The sequence below is a fragment of the Oryza brachyantha genome, chromosome 2, assembly GCF_000231095.2.
Source record: "Oryza brachyantha chromosome 2, ObraRS2, whole genome shotgun sequence".
NCBI lineage: Eukaryota > Viridiplantae > Streptophyta > Magnoliopsida > Poales > Poaceae > Oryza > Oryza brachyantha.
In genome coordinates, this window is record NC_023164.2 from 16,338,102 (window position 1) to 16,362,015 (window position 23,914).

The 23,914-nt window shown below is 41.2% G+C and overlaps 3 protein-coding genes across 4 annotated transcripts; 2 read left to right on the top strand and 1 right to left on the bottom strand.

The window, feature by feature from the left end:
• Nucleotides 1–12: 12 nt before the first annotated feature.
• LOC102702443 (ubiquitin carboxyl-terminal hydrolase 4-like) lies at nt 13–4,765 on the bottom strand. Its single transcript, XM_006647344.3, has 6 exons — nt 4,407–4,765; nt 2,900–3,016; nt 2,006–2,104; nt 1,365–1,550; nt 1,105–1,286; nt 13–767 (listed from the first exon to the last, which is right to left on the bottom strand). The coding sequence occupies exons 1-6, from the start codon at nt 4,650–4,652 to the stop codon at nt 368–370; spliced, it is 1,230 nt and encodes a 409-aa protein (XP_006647407.2). The 5' UTR covers nt 4,653–4,765; the 3' UTR covers nt 13–367.
• A 3,868-nt stretch (nt 4,766–8,633) lies between these two features.
• Nucleotides 8,634–13,921, top strand: LOC102710276 (sugar transport protein MST1-like). The gene is made up of 3 exons (XM_040521498.1): nt 8,634–8,891; nt 12,005–12,324; nt 12,443–13,921. Exons 1-3 carry the CDS (start codon nt 8,738–8,740, stop codon nt 13,550–13,552), a joined length of 1,584 nt encoding a protein of 527 aa, XP_040377432.1. The 5' UTR covers nt 8,634–8,737; the 3' UTR covers nt 13,553–13,921.
• Nucleotides 13,922–17,836: 3,915 nt separating this feature from the next.
• Nucleotides 17,837–23,273, top strand: LOC102702723 (sugar transport protein MST1-like). Of its 2 annotated transcripts, XM_040521161.1 has the most exons (4): nt 17,837–18,003; nt 21,512–21,831; nt 21,915–22,718; nt 22,808–23,273. In XM_040521161.1, exons 1-4 carry the CDS (start codon nt 17,853–17,855, stop codon nt 23,012–23,014), a joined length of 1,482 nt encoding a protein of 493 aa, XP_040377095.1. In that variant the 5' UTR covers nt 17,837–17,852; the 3' UTR covers nt 23,015–23,273. The 2 variants fall into 2 exon arrangements, with proteins under 2 accessions (XP_040377095.1, XP_015689138.2); XM_015833652.2 differs by having other exon boundaries at nt 21,915–23,273.
• Nucleotides 23,274–23,914: the final 641 nt, after the last annotated feature.

The window sequence follows — 23,914 nt, forward strand, 5'->3', positions numbered from 1 at the left end:
AAAACTTATATGTACATCATATGTTCCCGAACACCTTAACAAAGAAATAGAGAATCTCATCAGCAAGATTACCTTTCGTCTCCCTAGAAACGTTGTCATATGTATATATTTGTATATTTGTTAATGTACATATTCTCTGTAAGAGGTCTTTATTAATAAATGAATAAACTGCGGTATAAGAAACTATTATTTACACACATAAAATCAGGGTTCCCATCCTTCCGGTGCATCAAACTACCTCAGCCCACGGTACCACCACCCGTCGATTATACTGAACCTCAATGGAGATAACAGGCCAAATAACACACCTGTAATCCCATCAGATCCAAGGGAAGGGAACAGGTGGAGAAATGCCAAGTTCTCGTTCCTAGCTCTTCCCACCAAGGCGCTCATAGAACAAGATGTAGCCATGATCCGTGTTGCCACAATGTTCCCGTGAAGAGCCATAGAATGTCTGCAGGGTGGATTCCTCGCTGATCTGGACGGTGTCATCGTCGAAAAACAACCAGTTACCATGGCTTTTAATTTGGCTTACGTAGTGCCCATGGTTGGGGCTGCTCCCGACGTGGACTACGACGGCAAAGAGCGAGTACTCGCAGTCAGCGTCTTCAGAGATGCTACCCAGCTTCAGCTCCAGGGGATATACCACTCGGTAGGACAGCTTCTTGTGCCGACTAAGCTGCTCGACGTACTTGAAGCGCTTCAAGTGGATCACCAATATGTGCGGTGCCTTCTTTATCTTCATTCTCTTCTGTGCTTCTTGCAAACTGATCGTGTAACCAACATTTTGATTTCAGTAGCTGTTACAGTGAAGATATGAAATCTAAGCAAGCAAAGTACATCCCCTCCCACAAGGTGGTTTCCAATGCATTTTTTCTATCTAACAAACCACAAGGTTCACAATCCAGCAGCCCACCTAAAAAAAGGTTGACAAGCCGGCAAGCTCCTCTTAACATACCTGTCTGAATCAATTTATTACATTGCCTACATTTATGGCAGCTAGTCCATAGCATTTGATGAACTTAAAAATGTCACAAGGCCTCTTCTTTTGCCGCCAATAAAGAGGCAAAACTTGGGGATTAAAATGGCATTTAGTATTGTTACCTGCAGCATTTGTCACAGAAGAACTTATCATCGCCATTTAATATCTCAGTGGAAAAGAAGTTCTTCAGACAGCTTGTAAGTGAACTATTCTGTTCAATGTCAATGCTCAAATCAATAAATATCTCATCCTTTGCTGTGACAGTCTCACACGTTAGGCATTTGGTTTCATTGGTCAAAATGCCCTGCACAGGGAAAACGGATGACTATCGACAAAATACTTGGGGGAAGACCTCAAGTCTTATTTTCAATGCTTTTATCACCTGAAAAATCCTGTGTACCAATGTAACTAATGGTCCTTCTCTGGCTCCATTTGGTAAAGCATTGACTGCCCCATTTGAAACCTCTTCAGGGGTTGTGGTCTCAGGAGAACTATTTGCTGTTCTACAATCTTCTTCCAGAATATCAACAATCTCATTCAATAAGAAACTCCAGAATTCATGGGCATCCTACAATATATAATGAAAATGGATATGAGTTGTGAAGGGTGACTCTTTTACGTCGCCAAATGTAAACAAGCAGAGACAGAACAACAAAACAGTCCATCCTTCTTTAGAAGGATTCCAGGTTAGCAGGGAGGACAAGTACTTTATACAACATGAGAAAAACACAGAGAAATAGAGTTGAAAAATATTGGAAAACTTTAAAGGTTGGTTACATCAATGGAAAAGGACTCCTCTTGATAAATGATAACCATTCTCCATTACAAAACAATAGGGTGTTCAACCCAAGAGATCATGCCATGCAATATTCAATTTTACGAGAAAGTATAAATGCCATGTGTCGTGGCAATAATCTGCGCCAATAAGGTCACCTGATTCAAGAACACTAGTCCTTTTCCCTAGTGTAAGAAAATCCACAGATTTCATGACGCAGTGCTAGTGTAAACAAATCTGCAGATTACCTGGTGCATATAACTTCTGAACAATTCGTTCTGTTTCCTCACCCTTTGAACAAAACGTTTTGGTGCAAGAGCACCAGTCCTTTTCTTTGCCAGGGTAATCTGCAAAAAATATATCACCAATCTGTTGGAGACACCAGCTACATTTGCAAACTCATCAGGAGCAGTTGCGATCATTAATGTAAGATCCTATAAAAGGTTTATTGCGTGCTTTCAAATTCCAACTCTACATGATGTTCGATATTGTGAGCATAGTCATAGATAAAGGTTTATCACACCTTCAGCTATCAAATTAGTCAAATGTATAGAAAGCAGAACAAAGTTGTCAGCAAGCACCTTGTAATGCTGAGAACGGAGGCAATGAGAACAACAGTGCTACTTAGACTGTACAGAATATATATGTAAAAAGATTGCATAAGCAAGAGCATAGGAAATCTTCTGAAGAGAACAAATATTGGAGCAACTGCTTAAAACACATAATCATTCTCTTGTTTCACACTGGAAGAGACTTTCATTAACCATGGATAGCAAAACACTTAGCACTCCCTTACCAAAATACAAGTGGTATTTGAACAATGTTATGGTTCCAAAATACAATTCTAATCGAAAATCCATTACCATTTGTTGTTATAAAATAACAAAGTTCCATGCCTTATAAATACATATTTCATAACGAATCTGGTATTAGTAACCAATTTATATATAAAATATATAATATTCTTCACATATTGATTATCAAAATTAAGAATATCTTACCATGCATATTCTAGGACGACCTATATGTAGCAGTAATGGGAAAAGCATATTCTAGGACGACTTATATTCAGTTTGAAAGAAATAATATAAGAAATGCAGTAATATGTCAGCTAATAATGAGGTTGTTTATACTCCTGTCACCTGTGCAAAAAGATCAGCCAAACAGGTCATCAAATTATCCTCAGTGTCTTCTTTATTTCTGTAGGTTGCATAATATTCCAGCAATTGCTCCCGAAAAGGAACGCAATGATAAAGTGCCTGAAAAAGAAGTGCAGTTTTTTTAGACCCACAGCAAAGTGACAGTTACTTCTAATTAAAGTTATTTTAGCAAGCTATGACCAAATGATCCATGATAAGAACATGACTTACATTATTACGTCCAATTGGAACTACGAAACAAAACCTAATTTTTGAAACAGAGAGAATACATTGCATTCCTTTTTATTACCGCTCATGTATCAAGAAAGCTAAACAAGGTACAAGTGTAGTAGCGTCTTAAAAATAAGAATCATAACCTTCCATAACAAACAAACAATTAATTATTAGGCTGTCACTGACTACTAAACACCCTCCAAAGGGCCTAAACAGATTTTTAGGACGAGGGAGAAAACATTATTGATATTAAGCTGTCATAATATTTTTTGAGGTATAAAAAGTTTCTATTAATAAAAAATATATCCACCTGAAAGGCTAAATTGTTCAATAGCACCACAAATCATCAATCATTCAATCTGAAAAAAAACATTGTGATGTAACCGACAAGGTAAATCCAAAGCCACGATTATCACTAGTTCACTACCAGGTTTAGCCTGGCGTAGGCCATGCAGCTTTGTTCTTTTTTTTTTTTTTGAAGGAAGCTTTGTTCATTTATGCTGAATAAATGGATAGATGGACGATTTGTGATGATTATTCAAGGGTATTAACTATGACTTGAAACAATACTATAAGAAATTCCTGTCTGGAAAGTTTCTGCAAAAATCATACAATTTAGAAGGTCGGGAAGTATATCCAATAGGCAGAATACTGATCACACCACTGTTTTATATTCCAGGATACTTTGTTCAAAAGTTACTACTAGAACAGACCAAACATATAAAATCGATGACATATTCACAAATCAAAGAGGACCCTGAAATGCTTCTGAGGAAAGTTTCAATTCAAACTTCACAAGAATCATGAATGGGTTGTTTATAGCACAATACGAGCCTGTAAAAATTGTACTACGAATGGGTTGTTTATAGCACAATCTAAAGATTGCACACACACCCTTACCAACTATGACCCATTTATCACAAAAAAATAATCAATACAACACCATCAACGGTTTCAGAATACTACTTTCATGTAATTCGATATTACTACAGACAACCTGCGCAATAGGTTGCTTCACATGATTAATGAGCGTTGGATTGCAACATGACATGTAGCTGATTGCCACCATATCTATGAATCTATCATCAATGACCATGCCTCCCATGAACCGCACAAACAGAAATTCAGTGTCTAGCCCTTGCCTAATCAACATAATCTGATACTTAGAGCAACCACCAAAACCACCGCCACCGGCAAATCAATAATAAGATATGGACCTTCCAGAATGCGCGGTTACGCCCAATGGGATCAGCCGCGAGCAGGGGAGCGGAGCTACCTGCAGGACGCTGTTGCAGTAGCAGGTGTTGCCGAAGTTCTCGAGCCCGAAGTAGCGCTCGCCCTCGGGGAAGTGATCGCCGAGGGCCTTCTCGAGCTTGGAGGCGCCGCTGCCCATGACCGACAGCCGGTCCCACAGCCCGGAGGCGGCGCTGGAGAGGGAGCGGAGCCCGGAACCCGCCGCGGGGCGGGACCTCTCCGCGGCCGGCGGGTCCTCCGCCGCCAGCAGCCGCGCCGTTCTCGCCATCGCGTTCGGTTTTGGATGGCACCCGAATGCTCGAGGCGGCCGCCGATTACGGTGGAATACCGCAGAGATGTGTAGGCCGCGTGAGGCCTTTTTTTCCCTTTTTTTTTTTTCTTGCGCTTCGATCGGGGAAAGCGGTGAAAGGCGGGTAAGGTCGTAGCGGCGTTGTTGCTGGATAGCCAGCTAATTCAGTTAGGATTTGTTTAGTCCCGTCAAATCTTCGCGCACATGTATTAAATATAGTTAAACAATAACTAATTATATAGTTTGGAATGAACTTGCGAGACGAATCTTTTGAGCCCAATTAATCCATGATTAACCATAAATACTAAGTAAATCGTATATGCCAATAATAAATTAATTAGGCTTAAAAGTTCATCTCGTGGCACCCTATATAATTAGTTTTTAATTAGTCACCGAATAGTCTTCTAATATTCAGTCAAATATCCGATTTGACACACATCCAAAAATTTGCGCGAACTAAACAAGCCCTTAACCGCACCTACGAGATAAAATTGCTACTCGTCTTCTTCGTTTTAAGGTAAGTTTGTAAAGAAAAAATAATTATAGTTTGCAAATCAAACAACGGTGAATTACAAATCACGGCTAGGTGGATATAAGAAAACTAATTAAAATACATATAAGCTAGAGGCAGCTATAATGCAATCCCACTGTTAAACCGTTGTCAATGAATGACACATGAATACATGTGGTGACACCGATTACAGGGCAAGATTGAAGAGATGTGTAGATAGCAGAAGACAAAGACTATTAACGCAATTTTGAAGTCTTTGATAGGAGAAAGTGGTGAAATATAAGTCAATCTTAGAGGAGTTATCCTTATATAGTCATGTTATTTAGTTAACCACGGTTGGGAGCTCATGATGCTAGTATATTCCGTTGCATAAAGTTGGATAAGTATGTGAAAAAACTAGTCATCACATGCCAAATGTTATTTATGGGGTCTTTTTTCCGGTATTGCTTCGAATAAGTAATAGCTAATTATTGCATAGTGTATATCATATGTAAAAACATTGTTAGAATAGGCACCATCGAAGAAAAGTTTTCGTATTCATATGTAAAAACACTGTTAGAATATGTGGCAAATATATTATGCACTAGTTCTATTTGGTTACAGTTGGACTTAAAGTTATATTAGATAATAGGGGATGGTGTTACTATTGGAGTCCGTAACCCGACAACCCGATAGGAGTGACATAATTTTAACCATCGTAATAATGTATAGTGTAGACATGGAGGAAAAGGATGGTGTGAAGTCATAGATCCGTAGTTAGTTGCTATGTTAATTGAGGAGGAGTGGTCATCAATCAAAAGCCTTAGGTATTAGGCTTGGGCTGGACATTGTTAATAAATATCGTGTATTTTTGTGTTGTCATCCAGTGTGTTTGAGTTGAGTTGATCTATGGCTGCTAAGATCTGTAAGGTTAGTCATTTTTCCACTATATTGAATTCGTTTAACTTTTATAACAAACACACGTGAAAGATATATATTTCTAGATAAAAGGATCTTTATTGATATCAGATGATAAATGTGAAAAAGCACGAAGGAATGCTACGTGTGTTTCATAGGAGCAAAGTTTAAACACTGAAAAATTTGAAAATAATCAGGAGAGGTAAATATTTCAATCTGGAATATATAATGAACCTGACTAAATGTTTTGCGATTTGAGTCCTTATCTTAAAATAGCTAGCTGAAATATCAATGAATGTGCGGTGAGCTACTTTTCTCCTTTAAAGTATGCTCTGCTTTATCTGACAGGCGTATGTCCTGTGGTCTCAGAACTTGATTATCCCCAAAACCAGTGTGCGGATTTGACACAAGATTTCAAGGAGTTTCAATGTTTAAACTGTGTATCAGAAGTAGAGACGTACAATTGGAGAAAGCTCAAGTGGATATATTGTTAACATTTGTATACCTATGATAACAGGTGGCTGAAGATAACGTAAGGATGTTGGAATTTCAGTTGATTTTTCTACCTATGATTGACAAGGTCTGTATAGAACTTGGAATTGGAATGATAATCTAGTATCAAGTTAGAATTTGAACTAGGAAAATCACATAGATAGATCCTGGCTGAAATCACATGTCTCATCACCAATCAATCTCTGCATAGAGAGACTGATCTATGTTTCAGTTCAGCCTTTCTGAAATATCTTCGATTCGGAATGTTTTTGAAGGTTGGCATGTACTTTGGCAGATATCAACGCTGGTCAGCTGATCCATGAAGATCTTTAGGATGAATACAGTGAGCATAATGGACACTTTCTTTCGGCTATCAATTGTAGTTTACTGACAGTTGTCACTTGGAGGCAATCAGCGTTATCCTGAAAGGGTTGACATTGAATAAAAAAAGGGCAGAATTCGTCAATCATGAAAACGAAAAATGCAACTCGGTCTTAACTTTGTGTTGATTTTGTACTCTCCACTTCATACTGCAAAAATGTATTAAATCCTGCGGATAGCCTCGTGTGTGTCATTTGTGTGGCTGTTACCTGTTGCTGGTCAGTTCACTGCACTTACTGTGCAAGTTGAATATCCTTGGAAATATCTTTCTGACTAGATTCATTCCAAGAACAATGCTGCAGAAAACTAGGGGCTGATGGTTTGGGACGGCATATTTGCAAACGAAAAATAATTTGTTAATAAAACGTTTATGAACGTATTCTTAGTGACCTAAAAACTAATGTTGAAAAATAAATTTTGGTAAAAAAACTTCTAAAATCAACTTCTAATTAAAAATTAAAAATTTGGCATATAAGCATAAGCAAAAACGGAAAAATAGGGGTGATATTGATTTCTGCGGTGGAGTATCCAGAGATGTGGAAATGTCAGACTTGTATGGGCTCAGCAATTGAAAATCACCGCAGGATTTTGTCCTTTTGTCGCCCTTTAGCAGCAGCCAAACTCAGTCTCATGGTCGCTCAGTCGCACAGTCATGTGCTGAGTTTATTCATTCCTTCTTCTTAGGGAGAAGAATGCATGTGCTCAGCTTAACAAGATAAGCTACATTACTGCATGTAGGCTCTGGAAATAACAAATTACAGTAAGCTATATCAGAACTTGTCCATCCAAGATTGATTTATCATAGTTCTGGGCATTATGTCATCGAGGTTCACGTCAGGTCTGCACCAGGTCTGATTTTACTCAGTGTGAAAACTCTTCTGTTTAGACTGTTGAACGTGTGGATGATGCAAACTTCACAGTATTGTTTGTGCAACAACTGGAATTGTATGACTTGGCCGTCTGTTGCAACGTAGTCTTATCCATTCTTTTACTCTAAGATAATCTCATTCATGCAATTGTATCGCTAACAATGACGACGTGGTTTTCTTTGTAGACGATTAATAATGAAAATCATTTGCTTACTGCAGAAATATTTTTTATGTCTTTGGACAATCATTAATTGCAAGGGTTTCTTCTGTGTTTTGAACTCTTTTTATGTCGTTGGAGAAGCATTAATTGCAAGGGTTCATCTCTCAAATCATGGGGATATAACAGGGCAACTTGGTTAATGAATCAAGCAGAATACCCAAAGCCTATCGCTGTTTTAGTTTGTCAACGATGGGTGTAGCATAGTCGGCTGCTAGCTGGATCAAATTAAGAAAGAACAAAAAAAAAAGAGAAAAACAATTCTTTGGCTTCCAGCCTTATCTTCTTACTTCTATTTATACTTATAAACCACAATTTAAACTTTTAACTTTAAATTTAAAGTTGATTTTGGAGATTTTTTTGTTATAGTTTATTTTTTAGTCTTGCTTTTAAATCACTAAGAAAACACACACATATGTATAAACTTTTTTTATTAATAAATTATTTTTTATTTGAAAATATACAGTTTGTATTTTTCGCTGGAAAACTCAAATGATACCCCTTCTCCAGTTGGGACTGATTAAGGGTGCTTGACTCCGCCTCTATATAAGTACCGTACCACATGGGTGCCGAATCCCTTGTCCAACCAGCAACGTACACTAATAGCCTATTAGAGGTCGATCACTCGCGTTGAGCTGTGCGGCCCTCCAGGTCAAACTAAGCAGGCTCTCTCATTTGTGATCTCCTGCTGACCGAGATGGCCGGACGGGGAGCGGTGGCAGCGGCGGAGGACGCCGCCGGCGCCGGCGTGGCGTCAGGCTACAGCAGCGAGATAACGTTCACCGTGGTGATGAGCTGCCTCATGGCGGCCTCCGGGGGCCTCATTTTCGGCTACGACATCAGCATCACAGGTCAGTCCTCAGCCGAATTACTCGATCGGAGGCAAAACCCTTCCCCTGATCTGTGGCACGCTTTGGTCACGTCGAGTCCCTCTAGCTCGATCGATCTTCGCCGATTTCTTTGCTTGTTCATGTGTGAGGTGAGGTGAGGTGAGGCCACAGCTTTGCTTGAGTAATCAATTGTTTAGTTTAAGCTCAACATCTGTGAGCTGTTTCTCCATCCCAGAAAGCCGGCTAGACAGACCCAACCCATTGTAAACATCTACCGGAAACAAAGCCATGCACCAGGAATCATCGAAAAGGGAAGAAATTGAAGACGTGAATCCTATCGATCGAGATAGTAAAACAAAGCCGTATGAGGGTTTTGCAAAGTGAAAGAAGCTTTTTTACGCAGCTTCCGTTTCCCGTTTTCCTTTTTTTTTTGGCCCTTCCGATCGAGATATCCTCTGATATCCAGTTGAGTTAGTAGGAGTACTTGATAAGTTGATCGTGTCAGGCTTCACGTTTGATCGGCATGGAGATACTGCGCCTTGTCTCCTGGTCACTTGGATCTTGTTTGCCACTTCTTGGGGGCAACTTGGCAAGCTGCCAATTCTTCCAGATAAAACGAATAATATGGCTAGTAGAGTGCTTCAGAATATCTTGCATTTGCGGCCGAGTTTTTTCTGTTCTTTTTTGTCTTACGAATTACGGTCGAATATGGATAATAGAGTACTTCATAATATCTCAGCTTTTAAATACTCTATCTATTCTAAAATATAATTATTTCTATAATTTAAATCATAGTATATTATAAGTGCTTTTAACACTAATCACAGTGCTAATTGTCCCATCAATTATTTTCATTTAAAAGTTCTTCTTATTTTATCCTCATTTATCCTTCCACTTTCATCTATTTCACATTTATTAAGGAGTATTATTTTTTCTTAACCTTAATCTCTGTTAAGTAACATAAAAGTGCTTATATTTTAGACAAATGTATTAGTACGTTATGTTAGGAAAAATCTATACGTAGTTTCTTTTAACACCTACTTTAAGACGGTCTTAATAGCTAGTTCATTTCTCCGTACCTATCGAATAAATATCATAAAAGTCAAATATTCACGATCCATCAATTTTTTAGAGGAAGATGACGGGGGAATATATCTGAGTTGAGAAAAAAAGGACATTTTGTTGCTGAGATGTACTCCACCGTAGACCGCACTTGCTCATTAGGTAATGACTGTTATTAGTGGTTAATCATGCAGGGGTGGTGCATATGCACATGGCAAAGGACAAGTTCCATTATCTGATTTTTTATACTTAAATAGTATAAACAATGAAATCAAATACTATTAAATTTTAAAAAATACTCTAAAAATGAGATAATAAACTTTAAGATAGAAGTTTTTTTTTAAAAAAATACACTATTTAGCAGTTTAGAAAACATACGAACAAAATCCGATAAATAATTTATCTCAAAAGAACACAACCACACAACCATGTTTCTCTTTCAAACGATTATCTGCGGATAGGTTGTGTTCTTTTGTCCTATATTATTCCTCCGCTTTTACGCAGATGTTTTTTTAAAAAAAAAAATCATCTCGTGTCTGTAGAGTAGACTTTCAATTTTATAATAGTTAATTTCATGTTTTATACTATTAAATACTATTAAAATAGATAATCTTTCTTTTTTCATCAAAGATGAAAACAAAAGAACACAAACACATACCTCCTAACATATTTTTCTTTCGAAAAGAAAGAACACTTGAGAAAACAATGCAACACATAGACGTCACGATCCATGCTAGCGAAAGCAGAGGAATTTTGTTTACACTTGTGTTTTCTTTTCCACAAGAAAATCTACTTATATTTTCGAAAGGCATTAGTTAGTCAACGGTACAGCACGAATGGATCGTGGACAGAGACTGCTCTGGACGCGACGTAGAATATGCGAACCGTCATGATCTCGAGCTATTCACAAGGCCCCGTTGGATTGGAAAAAAAAAATTAGAAGAGGGATTACATCGACGCCCATCACATATTTTACGTATTAAACATAGTCTAATTATAAAATAATTTTAGATTTTGCCTGAAAATCGCGAAACAAATTTTTTTAGTCTAATTAATCTGTCATTAGCATATGTTGGTTACTGTAACATTTATATAGCTAATTATGTAGTAATTAAACTCAAAAAATTCGTCAAATGATTTCTCTCATAACTGTATAATTAGTTTTAATGTTTATGTATATTTAATGTTTTATTTAGGTATCTTTCAATGTGATGGTTTTAAGAAAAGTTTTCGGTCATCTCACGGTGTTTGATACGCAACGCGTTCTCCCCTGCTGATGCAAGCTCATGTTTTCTGAAGGGCACATTCGAACGTGTGCACCTGCCTGCCACGAACATAGTTCAAGATATTTTACAGCTTGAGATAATATAGTGTTTACAAGAGAACTAATAATAAGTGAACAAAAAATAATCAATCTAGGTGTCCTGAGATTAACTTTTTTTTTGTCTTTGATGTAGTATGGAGTAATATAAATTAAGGGAAATTTTATGGTCTCAAATATTTCGAGTTACGAAATTCAATTTTCGGATAAAATTTTGGTGCATCAAAAACGCACTAAGTTATTACACCAAAAAATATAAAACATCAGGGTATCATTTTAAGGATAATAATAAAAAACACATAAACTGACATAGCTCTAAAAAAATAAATTGTGTTAGACAAGTTATGTTACATCATCTTTGCTTCTCTTAGAATTCTTTGTTTTTTTCGAATGGAATGGGTTTTTCTATGCAACCGAAAAGCAATCAACCAACTAAATAACCAACGAGTAGTCATTTAGGCTGAGGTTTTTCAAAGAAAAATCGAGGAAATTAAAATGTTTCCTATATAAAACATGTAAGAACTCATGCGTTTTAAATATGGCTTAATAACATCATCCTCATCCTGATCTATACTTAAATAACCGATGGTTATATTTATGTCATCTTAGTTGACCAGAACCACTTGGTTTTAAGCACTCATATAAAGTAAAAACCATTACGTAAAAACGATTTAAAGAGTTTGAATATTTTTTCTTAGTCATTTGATAATCAATCGGTTTAATTTCATTCGCAATGTCGAAATATTTTCAGGTGGACTGACGCAGATGCAGTCGTTCCTGGAGGCGTTCTTCCCAGATATCTGGGCGAAGATGAACAACGCCGAGCAGGACGCGTACTGCATCTTCGACAGCCAGGTGCTCACCACCTTCGTCTCCTCGCTCTACCTCGCCGGCGTGTTCGCCTGCCTGATCGCCGGCCACGTCACCAGGAAGGTGGGCCGGAGGAACTCCATGCTCATCGGCGCATCGCTCTTCTTCGTCGGCGCCATCCTCAACTGCGCTGCGGTCAACATCGCCATGCTCGTCGTCGGCCGCGTCCTCCTCGGCTTCGCCGTCGGCTTCACCAACCAGGTGCGTGACACGACACGAGCAGGCAAATGCCGCCATGGAAATGCCACGTACGTGTGCCTCTAGTATGGCCGTAGGGCTTGCGTTTTAATGGCGTTTTCCGCTGTAATTAATGTTGCAGTCAGCGCCGGTGTACTTGGCGGAGATCGCTCCGGCGCGGTGGCGCGGGGCGTTCACGAGCATCTTCCACTTCTTCCTCAACGTGGGGATGTTCGTGGCCGACCTGGTGAACTACCGCGCCAACACCATCCCGGTGTGGGGGTGGCGGCTGTCGCTGGGCGTCGCCATCATCCCGGCCGCCGTCATCCTGGTGGGCGCGGCGTTCATCCCGGACACGCCCAACAGCCTGGTTCTGCGCGGGAAGCTCGAGGAGGCCCGCGCCTCGCTGCGGCGCATCCGCGGGGACGCCGCGAACGTCGAAGTGGAGCTCAAGGACATCGTCCGCGCCGCGGAGGAGGACCGGCAGCACCAGTCCGGCGCGTTCCGGCGCATCGTGCGGCGGGAGTACAGGCCCCACCTGGTGATGGCGATCGCCGTGCCGGTGTTCTTCGAGCTGACGGGCATGATCGTGGTGACGCTCTTTACGCCGCTCCTCTTCTACACGGTGGGGTTCTCGAGCCAGAAGGCCATCCTGGGCTCCATCATCACCGACGTCGTCAGCCTCGCCTCCATCGCCGTGGCCGCGCTCACCGTGGACCGGTACGGGCGGCGCACGCTGTTCATGGTCGGCGGCGGCGTCCTGCTGGTGTGCCTGGTCGGCATGGCGTGGACGTACGGCGCGCAGCTCGGGAGCGACGGCGGCAAGTCGATGCCGCGCGGGTACGCGGTGGCGGTGGTGGCGCTGGTCTGCCTCTACGACGCCGGCTTCGGCATCTCGTGGGGACCTCTCAAGTGGATCATCCCCAGCGAGATCTTCCCGCTGGAGGTGAGGTCGGCGGGGCAGAGCATGAGCGAGGCCATCTCGCTCACCCTCACCTTCGTGCAGACGCAGTCCTTCCTCCAGATGCTCTGCAGCTTCAAGTTCGGCGCCTTCGCCTACAACGCCGCCTGGGTCGTCGTCATGACGGCGTTCGTCGCCGCCTTCCTGCCGGAGACCAAGGGGGTACCCATCGAGTCGCTCGGCGCCGTGTGGGCGCAGCACTGGTACTGGAAGCGCTTCGTCAAGCAGCCGGCCCCTGTGGCGCCGGCGCCGCCGCCGCCGCAGCTCAAGAAGACAGACGGGCCAGCATGAGAGATATATCTCGACGTGCTGTGCTACCTGATGCTGACGTCGGGCACTGCCGGTGCCGACTTGTTATCCATCGCCGTCGGTAGCCATCAGTCACGGGCAACTGGGCAACTGGGCAACTGGGACGTCGTAGATGGCAGAAAAAGGTTGATGTGTTCCGGTATTCCATCAAGTGGTGCAACGCGCCACACACAGTGGAGTTAATTTGACCATCGAATGTTAACTTACAACTAAGTTCCATATTATAAAACTTTTATATGGACACTAATAAATCTAAACATATATACAAACTATATAATTGACATAAGTCGAAAATCTTACATCGCAAAACATATATAGTACTCTGACAATTCACAATGTGGAGTAAAAAAATGATTCGACAAAGGATACATGTTTCTTTATTCAAGAAAAAAAAAACTAGGAACGAATACATCGTCACAACACCTCCGTTTCATAATATGAGATGTTTGATTTTTTTGGTTGTAACGTTTAACCATTCATCTTATTCAAAAATTTAGTACAAATATAAAAAATGACAAGTCGTGCTTAACGTTCTTTAGATAATAAAGTAAGTCCCAAGCAAAATAAATAATATTTCTATAATTTTTAAATAAGATAAATGGTCAAACATTGCAAGCAAGAAGTTGAACATCTTACATTATGAAACGGAGGGAGTATTTTCTATGGTGTGTAGTTCCCTTCTACTTGTTGCTCGTGGTGTGTAGTTCTCTTCTACTTGCCGCTCGCCACTCGTCCTGCCTATGCTTGTCTCTAGGCTCCGTCAAGTCTACTTGGGCCTAACCATCATAGTCTTAGACTGCACATCTTTGTACAATGCCCATTGGTATTTAGATTATGCTTGTTAGCTTTGGTCTGATGCCCCATCCGGTGAAGAACCAAGGAGGATGTATGTTGGTTAAACGAGTCATGTACACTTATGAATTATGATATGCCATAATCTCTTAGAAAACTTATCTAATAAAAATATGAAACATCACCAATTACCTCCATGTTATTTACTAAGAAACATACTATATTTTTAAAACCAGAAATACTATCCTTCGGAATCATGTCTGAGGACGAGATACTTAATGAGTGCCATCTTTGTGCTCATCTTCCACTCACCCCTCCCTCACCCGCTTGCGCCACACATCATCGTCTTCTTCCTCACAATCAACCCATCCTCCCTCTCCTCTTCATCCTTGCCCATACTCACATGTCGTTAACGAGGGTGGTGTACAACGTCATTCCCGTGGCTTCCCTCCATGCTCACGTCTTAGCACCGACACACTTGATATGATTCCCATATAAGTAAGGGCAAGGAGAAGGGGCATCGTGTTTGAGGAGACTGATCGGCATAGGCTCCTCTTCTCAGGGCGCTATGAACAGGAAAGCCAATAAAAATGCCACATCTAGAGCTTCTATTGGTAGGTGACATGTTGGTGCAGATATTGTGTTGCTCGCCAGCATTATGTGTAGCTACGTTGTGCGATACATAATTCTAAGTGGTACCCACATGTACTTGGCTTCGTATGTGTGGTATAATGGTTGCCCATAGGTACCATCCAAAACCCATGTGTATGATATGATTGATAGACATGGGTTTCAGCTAGTACCTATATATGGGTATAAGCTGATATGTAGGGGTACCAAGCCTGATACCTGCGAGTACTAGGTTTGACACATATATGTGTTAGCCATAATGCCCTAGTCTGATACCTTTGGATATTTGATCTTATACAGGTTCAAAGTCTAACACCTATGAAAACCAAGTTTGATGCATGTACTCTAGTCCCTCCTTGTCCTTTATCATCTAATACACCATAAAAGACAGGCATTTACTGACGCTTAAGAAAAGAACAAGAAGGAATCTACCTAAGAAAAAGTACCCTTATCTTTGAACTGGATTAAACAAGTGACATATGACACACACAGCTGTTTTGGCATGGCTTAATCAAGTTAGATTGACCTTAGTGCATAGCCTACAAGCCCAATCAACATGTGATAGACGTGGGTAGATGTGACAGCGAGAGGTATGGGACATGGGAGGCACAAGAAAAGAACAAGGCGGGAAGTTCGACATGTGACAATGATGTCATGAGAACATAAACTATGCCATCCTTTGGATGGTATCCCATGTTGTAGTCCTCTTGTTATTTATTTGGTCTAAGCTACTACGTATATTCGTGTTTGTATATATGATAGAAACTACCATGTTGTGAATAACTAATGTGGGATTTTCCTTGTGCCTCTCATGGTCATGGCTATAGAGGCCAGCAGGTTCAATACTTGACTTGATAGGATGGTGGTAGAGGCCCTAATAAATCAACAGCACAGAATGTCCAAGGGGCTCTCACTATCCAATTTACTTCTAAATTCATCGGGGGATGTGTCCTATATAGAGTTTTTCTATGGTATACTCTTTTTGGAATTCTTTCTTACTCTGTTCTCTTTACAATGCGATAGGTCAGTCAAGCGTGATCGGGCACTCCGAAGTAAAGGCCAAACACTTCGACCTAAGGGGAATGAGGAAAACGTTGACTAAGATGAGATGCCCTTGTCACACCCCCATATATCATCGTATAGAAAGAAGGGTTGAAGGTTTTGGGGCACCTATCCCAACATCTTCTCGTATGGCCGACAATCAAAATGGTCTCTACAACTGAATGTTGAAGACCAACTGATTTGGTGTCGGACGAGTGATCACACCTACATTGCTAGTTCAGCTTATTAGTCTTACTTTCTAGTGCTGCAAGATTTCTCCTACTAGAAAGAACTTTGGTGAGCCTCGGCACCGACGAAATGTAATTTCTTCCCCTGACTTTCCTTCCATGGTTAGTGTTGGAGGGTGGACTGGCTTACCGGGAAGGCTTGTGCAATGATTCCATGTGTCCTCTTGGTGGCTCTAAGCCAGATATGGTGAATCATGTACATCCTAATCTTAGGTGTGTAAGAGACTCCACAATTCCTACCGACGTGATTTTGACTCACTAGTAAAACTTGTCTCTCGGAACATTTGGAAGAAACAAAATGTCCATATCTTCGACATGGCTCTTGCCCTAGTGGAGTCCTTACACGGCCCCTTATAGCATGAATGCCATCGATCTCTACATCAAGATAGGAACGAATCACCTCAGCATCATCATGCCCAACCCGCTTGCTTCGTAACCCAATCCACCCCCTCCCCTTTTTTCCCCTTCCATTGTGTTTTGTTTCTTTAAGCTAACACAACATCTTAGCATTGCCCAGTGGCTGAACCAGGCCTAGGGTAGATATGGCTTAAACCCCAGACCTAGGTTTAAATTCTCACTTAAATTAGATGAATCTACCATATAAATTCTAAAAATGATTAAACATATGATAGCTTCGTCCTAGGCTTAATAGTTTTCTGGTTTCGCCTGGCATTGCCATTTGTACATTAATTCTTTCCTCTTTGGGCACCAATTGCTAGCAGGAGACCTAGATGTAAAATTGGTTGCTTCCATCTAATATATCGACACACAAGGCTCTCGGGTATTAAAAAAAAAAAGATCATACGTTCCACCGGGAAACGATAGTCTTCCCTCGCTTTCTCTCGGTCAACCTTCCACAAATTGTTACCACTGTATGTACAAAGCCTACAGCAGCACAGCTCCATCTTCATGAGCTCCGTCAAGTTCGACTATCCTAGCAATATATGAACTACGGTCACTGGAGAAGAGGTCAAAAGGACCGTCACATTGTCAGCCAAAGCATGGACATGAAAGGGGAGAGTGAAATTTGCAGAATCAATTATATATTTCACGTAAAACTAGTTTCCCAACAGTCAAGTGTGAAATAAAATTATCATTTTTTGTGACCACATTTTTTTTCAGTTAGATACGACCAATTTGGATTACTAACTACACTTATCATACCATCTTTGTTTACAATTTGAACAGATCGACTACTTGCAGTTGGATTGAAGGTGATATTTAACAACCCTATCAATTACTAAAATTTGGCTCCCAAGTCCAATTTGGTACACTAGAAAATCGAGGTACAATGCTCTACGATACCAATATGCGTTGACAATACAGTCGGCCGTTGGATGAAAGAGAGATGAGAAAATCAAGATTGCTCGCCTTCTCCGCCTATCGCCTTCCCTGTTTGGACCACAAGCGTATATCGCATTCTTTTTTTTTCCTTTTTCAACGGAAAATGGAAAAGCAATTGTCCCGTAGTCTATAAATAATTAGTCTTTATTGAGTTTTGTCATCCAAAGCCGTGGCTTCTCGAGCTCCCTCTCACTGACGGATACACAAGAAACTAGCTAGCTATAGCTATGGCCGGAGAGGGAGCGGTTGCCGACGGTGAAGCGGCCGCCACCGCCGCTGCCGGCGGCAGCGGCGGCGGGGTAACGCCTACGGTCGTGATGAGCTGCCTCACGGCGGCCGCCGGCGGGCTCTTGCTTGGGTACGACATCGGTATCACAGGTCAGTGCTCTGCAAACAAGTTGAGAGCTTCACTGCTAGGTGCTCGTGCATGGCTAATTGGCACGGTCTCTCTCGGATCGGAGTCGGAGACGATATGGAATCGCGCGCATGAGCTTGCCCAGTTTTCCGACCTAGCGTTTTCGCTCGTGTTTCTGCTTATAAGCTAAAATTTAAATTCTAAACTAGAGTTAGTTTTAGAATTATTTCATCAAAATTTATTTTTAAGCCTTGACCTTTAAGCACTATGTAAAATTTTTATTTATAAATTATTTTTTATTTACTCCTTTACTCTTTTTCCCGTTGAGTGTTGCGATGGTGCATGTGGTGTGGCTTCAGAAATCAGAATCCTTTTTGATGGCGCGATGCGTGCTCGGTCCTTTTAAGTAAGAAAAACAGTACATAGTTTGGTCTGAAAGTTCAGGGGTTGTGCACATTTTCTACTACACTCCGGAATCCGGACATCTATCTGATTACCAGAAAAGGCATGCAGTAACCACAACTCCACAAGAGTATCCCACACAACAGCTAGTACTAAAGTTATGTACGTCGTAGTTATTATAAATAAAAATTCGTACATAAATAAATCAGGTTTTTTAATATAATTTTCAATATAATATCGATTACTATATATGCAAATATATTTGATATGGACTCTTCATAATATATTTTTAGTAGCTTTCGTTTTTGAATTTCAGTTATTTTCTATATTGTGTTTTACTTGAACCTTTACTATCTGCACACATAAATAAATTTTATATCTCCTTTTGAAAAAGAAAGCTTATCACTCCCCTCCCTCTTTAAATATTGACGTGTCGAATTTTAGACAGTGCAAGTACGTCTTACTTAATGTTACCTTAATGATCAAACAAGGTCATAATAAAATAAATCACACTTTTATATATTATTCATAAAACAAATGGTCAAATACGTACGACTGTATTGCTACACCTTGTCAGGATAGTGATGACTCTTTTTCACCTTGTTTAGATTATGTAATAATATATATTCGATAGGTTTTCCCATATATTCATTTGGGTTAGTTGAACCGCTGGCTAGCTAGCTACTATTATTGATAAAGTATACATGAAAAGATAAGATGCATTCTTTTTTGGAGAATTTCCTTTTCTGCTTAGTCAACACTACAGTGTCAAGATCATGATGCATATGCATGTGGGTTGTAAGAGTTGATGTGGATATATATGCTAGTAGTATATATATACATGATGAATGCAATTGTCTGCATTCACTACATGCTTCGCACAAAACAAATACATTACCACCTCACGACTTCGCGATCGAGCCACTACGTATCTTGTGCTTGATTGCTTCAGCCACAGCCGCGCGCCGCAATAAGTCAATTTGAATAATAATTAGGATTTCTAAAGAATACGACCACGTTAGGTCGTAGCTTTCCATGGCTGCACGCTGGCTTCTAAGACCAAGTATAATAGCAGGCTATAAGCCGGCTAAATGCTAAGGTGGAGGAGAGATAGTAGGAGAGAGAGGATAAGCGGACTATAAGGTTATAGTCAGCTCTGACACAAGAATCAAAAAATTTCATGAGATACATGCGGATCGTGTATTAATTATAAACATCTAACTATTATATGGGTGGACTAAGAGAAGACTATAACGAGTCTTATAGCCAGCTTGTTGGCTATATTATTAGGCTTGCTCCATAAGAGCAAGATCAATAGTAGCATCTGTTGTCTACTCCAATTTCATTCCATATTATACACAAGTAATTTTGTAGCTCACACATACAATAAGAGACTCTAATTTTCAGCTTATTCTATCATGACAATAATATTATATTCTTTATGTACCCTATCACATCTTTTTCTTTATCTTGTAAGTGGTACTTTTTCTTGTATAGCCTGGCTTTAAATTAAGCATCTAGCCATCTTCTCTCCCCTTCTTTGTTTTTGCCAACTCAGTAACATTTTTTTGAGTCAGCTTACCACCTCTATGGTACCTACTCTAAGAAGACTATAAGTAGTCTTATAGCCTAGCCTTGCTCTAAATATCCATGTTTCTCGATTTTCGATAAAGAGACAAAATTCATGCGAACAGTACATGAACATGCTTCGAGACCATGTTTAGCAGAGCTCATGATTATGTGATTACGTGTTTCTCTTCTGAATCAGACTTTAGAAAAAAAATCAGAATCAATTACTAGAAAAACATTTATTCACTCGGGCCTAAGAGTCGTTTACTAGATATAATGTGTTGAATAGTTCCACATTGATTATGGAGGAGCAATAGACCTAGGATTATAAGTGGGGAACTCTTCACCTCAATGGCTAGCTTTTGAGGTGGAAAATGCTCTTTACGATCCTATATACTGTACCATATTATTATGTGGTTGGTTTACCTAAAAACCAAAGCTTTTCGACACAGCAATCAATAATATGTTTTACTTAGAAAATTACACATCATGTACACAGCCAACAATCAATTAATAATATGTTACATTGTTGTACGTATATGGAGTTCAAGTCTACTAGAAGAAATATACATGATAATTAACCATGACGAAGTTACATAGGCCTTCCAGGGGGATTTTGAAGTATTCATTAAGATATTTAGGAACTTTTCCTGTATTATCTTAGTAGTTTGAAACGTTAGGATTAAGATTGAGAAAATTCACATGGATTGTTTTCCTAGGCCTCAATTCCACAAAAAAAATGGAACATGAGCTCAAATGACATTTTATTTTATTTTTAAGAAAAAAAAGTCCATTTTGCTCCCTTAAAATTTTTTGAGGGAGTAGTTAAGCTCCTAAACTATTTTTTCACTTATTCTACACCCCAGAACTATTGAAGAAATGAAGACAATTCATATTTCTCTTTTCTTGTTTGTCTATTTACATATCTTGTTTTGCAATGAAATTTGGTAGAACGATATATACATTACAACTTATGTCTCAACAATTTTTTGAATTTCTTTATCATTGTTTACATAGGTTGGAAGCACCTAAGACTGATTTAAGTATCAATATTTTAAAGTTTAAGCAAACATTTTTGAAAAAAATTGGGAATATTTTTGAACTCGTATTATAGTACCATCTTTATATGATTCTAAAAAAATGTAGCATCAAATATGAGTTGTATATAGGGAAAAAAAAAGAAAGATGTTATTAAGAGTAGCGAACGATCTTCCATAGTTTAAAGGATAAATTAGCTTAAAATACTTTAGTGAGTTAAGTGATTGAATAAAATAGTTTGGGTGAGTAAAATGAACCTTTTCTTTTTTTTTATTTGAGAAGTATATTACATCGTCTCTCTGAAACCCATCAATTCCTAGGAATCATTTAGACGCCTATTTTTTCCTCAAAATTCTATGTTTGAATTCCTACGGGATTTACTGTTACGTAACATCAGTTATGCATTTCTCTAAAAAAAACAATCAATCATGCATCATATTATTTTGTTTTTAAAACCACACGTTTCGGAAGGAGAACACATAGTAATCTGAGCAGAAAATTGTGTTCAATGTTGAATTTCAGGCGGGTTGACGCAGATGGAATCGTTCCTGGAGGCGTTCTTCCCGGAGGTCCAGCGGAAGATGGCCAACGCGAAGCAGGACGCGTACTGCATCTTCGACAGCCAGGTGCTCAACGCCTTCGTCTCCTCCTTCTACCTCGCCGGCATGGTCGCCAGCCTGCTCGCCGGCCACCTCACGAAGACTCTGGGCAGGAGGAACTCCATGCTCATCGGCGGCGTGCTGTTCTTCGCCGGCACCCTCCTCAACCTGGCCGCCGTCAACGTCAGCATGCTCATCGTCGGCCGCATCCTCCTCGGCGTCGCCGTCGGCTTCAGCAGCTTGGTAACCATCCATTCAATGCATTCTTGCATATCCATTTGACGGAGTGTTAATGGTGTTGCAATGTTGCTTTCGGTTTGTCGCAGGCTGCACCGGTGTACCTCGCGGAGATAGCGCCGGCGCGGTGGCGCGGCGCGTTCACGACGTCCTTGGGCTTGTTCACCAACCTGGGCTTCTTCATGGCCGACATGATCAACTACCGCACCACTGCCATCGCGAGGTGGGGCTGGCGCCTCTCGCTCGGCGCCGGCATCGTCCCGGCCGTCGTCGTCATCGTGGGCGCGGCGTCCATCCCGGACACGCCCAACAGCCTGGCGCTGCGCGGGAGGCTCGACGAGGCCCGCGAATCGCTGCGGCGCATCCGCGGGGCAGCCGCCGACGTCGACGCCGAGCTCAAGGACATCGTCCGCGCCGCGGAGGAGGACAGGAGGTACGAGTCGGGCGCGCTGCGGCGGCTCCTCCGACGCGAGTATCGGCCGCACCTGGTGATGGCGGTGCTCATCACGGTGTTCTTCGAGATGACGGGCGCGGTCGTGGTCGGCATCTTCACGCCGCTCCTCTTCTACACCGTCGGGTTCACGAGCCAGAAGGCCATCCTGGGCTCCATCATCACCGACGTCGTTAGCATCGCCTCCGTCGCCGTCGCGGCGCTGGTGGTCGACCGCCACGGCAGGCGCACCCTCTTCATGGTGGGTGGCGTCGTCCTCATCCTGTGCCAGGTGGCCATGGCGTGGATCTTTGGCGCGCAGCTGGGCGCCGACGGCGGGAGGGCGATGCCGCGAGGGTACGCGGTGGCGGTGGTGTTCCTCGTGTGCATGTACACGGTGGGGCTAAGCGTTTCGTGGGGCTCGCTCTCGTCGGTGGTCACCACCGAGATCTTCCCGCTGGAGGTGAGGTCGGCGGCGCTGGGGCTGGGCGGCGCCATCGCGTCGGCGCTCACGTTCATGCAGTCACAGTCGTTCCTGGAGATGCTGTGCAGATTCAAGTACGGCGCGTTCGCCTACTACGCCGGGTGGGTGGTGGTGATGACGGCGTTCGTGGCGGTGTTCCTGCCGGAGACGAAGGGGGTGCCCATCGAGTCCATGGGCGCGGTGTGGGCGCAGCACTGGTACTGGAGGCGCTTCGTCAAGCCGGCGCCGGGCAAGCAGCTCGATGGGCCGGAATGATGCCTTTGGGCTATAAATAAAATGAAGTCGATGGTGGGCCTAATATAGGCCTATTTGGCGTTAATTATGTCCTCGTAAATGTCAGCCTGCTTAACTGGTTTTGTGACCGAGTTCTGTCATACAGAAATAAAAAAAAATCATCAGCAATTTAGGAGCTAGTGAAACCAGAGTTTCGTTCACTTTTAATTTTTCTTTTCCGTAAGAAAAGTTGCTTAGCTTCTCTTCTGCTGCATACTGCTACCTCCGTTATATTATAAGATTTTTTAAATCTACCTATATTTATCCCTATATCAATATGTATTATATATATGTTCATATATAATTGCATTTATGAATTTTCGTGTCTAATGTTTGATCATTCGTCTTATTTGAAAAAATTATGATATACCAATATGTGCGGTCGTTGCTGTTAACGCTTCAGTAAATAGAACCATCGGTACATTTCAATCATATTACATATAGTATCTATTCATGTGCAGTATTTTCGTTTACATTCCTAGATCGTATCCCTATGAGATGTTTCTATTATTTTTCATGTTCAATGTCATGATTTATTTATATAAAATAAAATTAATTCTACCTATGCTTACATTTTCAATATATTCTTCTCGTGCTCAATCGTATTGCTATGAGATGGTTCTATTATTTTACATGTTCAATGTCATGATTTATTGATGAAATAAAATTAATTCTACCTATGCTTACGTTTTCAATACATTCTTCTCGTGCTCACGTTTGTTGTATCCTTTTTCTCAATTCAAACGGTGGACTCCAAAGGGGTAAATACAGGGTGTGATTTCAATGAGCTCCTCGGCGAGGCCAACCATGTCGGCGGCCAACGCGGGTGCAATCTCGGCAAAATCTGACGATGGCGCCGACTCCATTGATGTTCTCCACCACCAGGAAGAGACCATGGTAGA

Excerpts from the sequence above, each read along its gene's own strand:
- LOC102710276 (XM_040521498.1), top strand. The coding sequence starts at position 8,738 with ATGGCCGGACGGGGAGCGGTGGCAGCGGCGGAGGACGCCGCCGGCGCC. Across the intron at positions 8,892-12,004 it reads CTACGACATCAGCATCACAG|GTGGACTGACGCAGATGCAG; the intron begins GTCAGTCCTCAG and ends AAATATTTTCAG. Across the intron at positions 12,325-12,442 it reads CCGTCGGCTTCACCAACCAG|TCAGCGCCGGTGTACTTGGC; the intron begins GTGCGTGACACG and ends TTAATGTTGCAG.
- LOC102702723 (XM_015833652.2), top strand. The coding sequence starts at position 17,853 with ATGGCCGGAGAGGGAGCGGTTGCCGACGGTGAAGCGGCCGCCACCGCC. Across the intron at positions 18,004-21,511 it reads GTACGACATCGGTATCACAG|GCGGGTTGACGCAGATGGAA; the intron begins GTCAGTGCTCTG and ends GTTGAATTTCAG. Across the intron at positions 21,832-21,914 it reads CCGTCGGCTTCAGCAGCTTG|GCTGCACCGGTGTACCTCGC; the intron begins GTAACCATCCAT and ends GGTTTGTCGCAG.
- LOC102702443 (XM_006647344.3), bottom strand. The coding sequence starts at position 4,652 with ATGGCGAGAACGGCGCGGCTGCTGGCGGCGGAGGACCCGCCGGCCGCG. Across the intron at positions 1,551-2,005 it reads TCAGAAGTTATATGCACCAG|GATGCCCATGAATTCTGGAG; the intron begins GTAATCTGCAGA and ends TATATATTGTAG. Across the intron at positions 1,287-1,364 it reads TGGTACACAGGATTTTTCAG|GGCATTTTGACCAATGAAAC; the intron begins GTGATAAAAGCA and ends TTCCCTGTGCAG.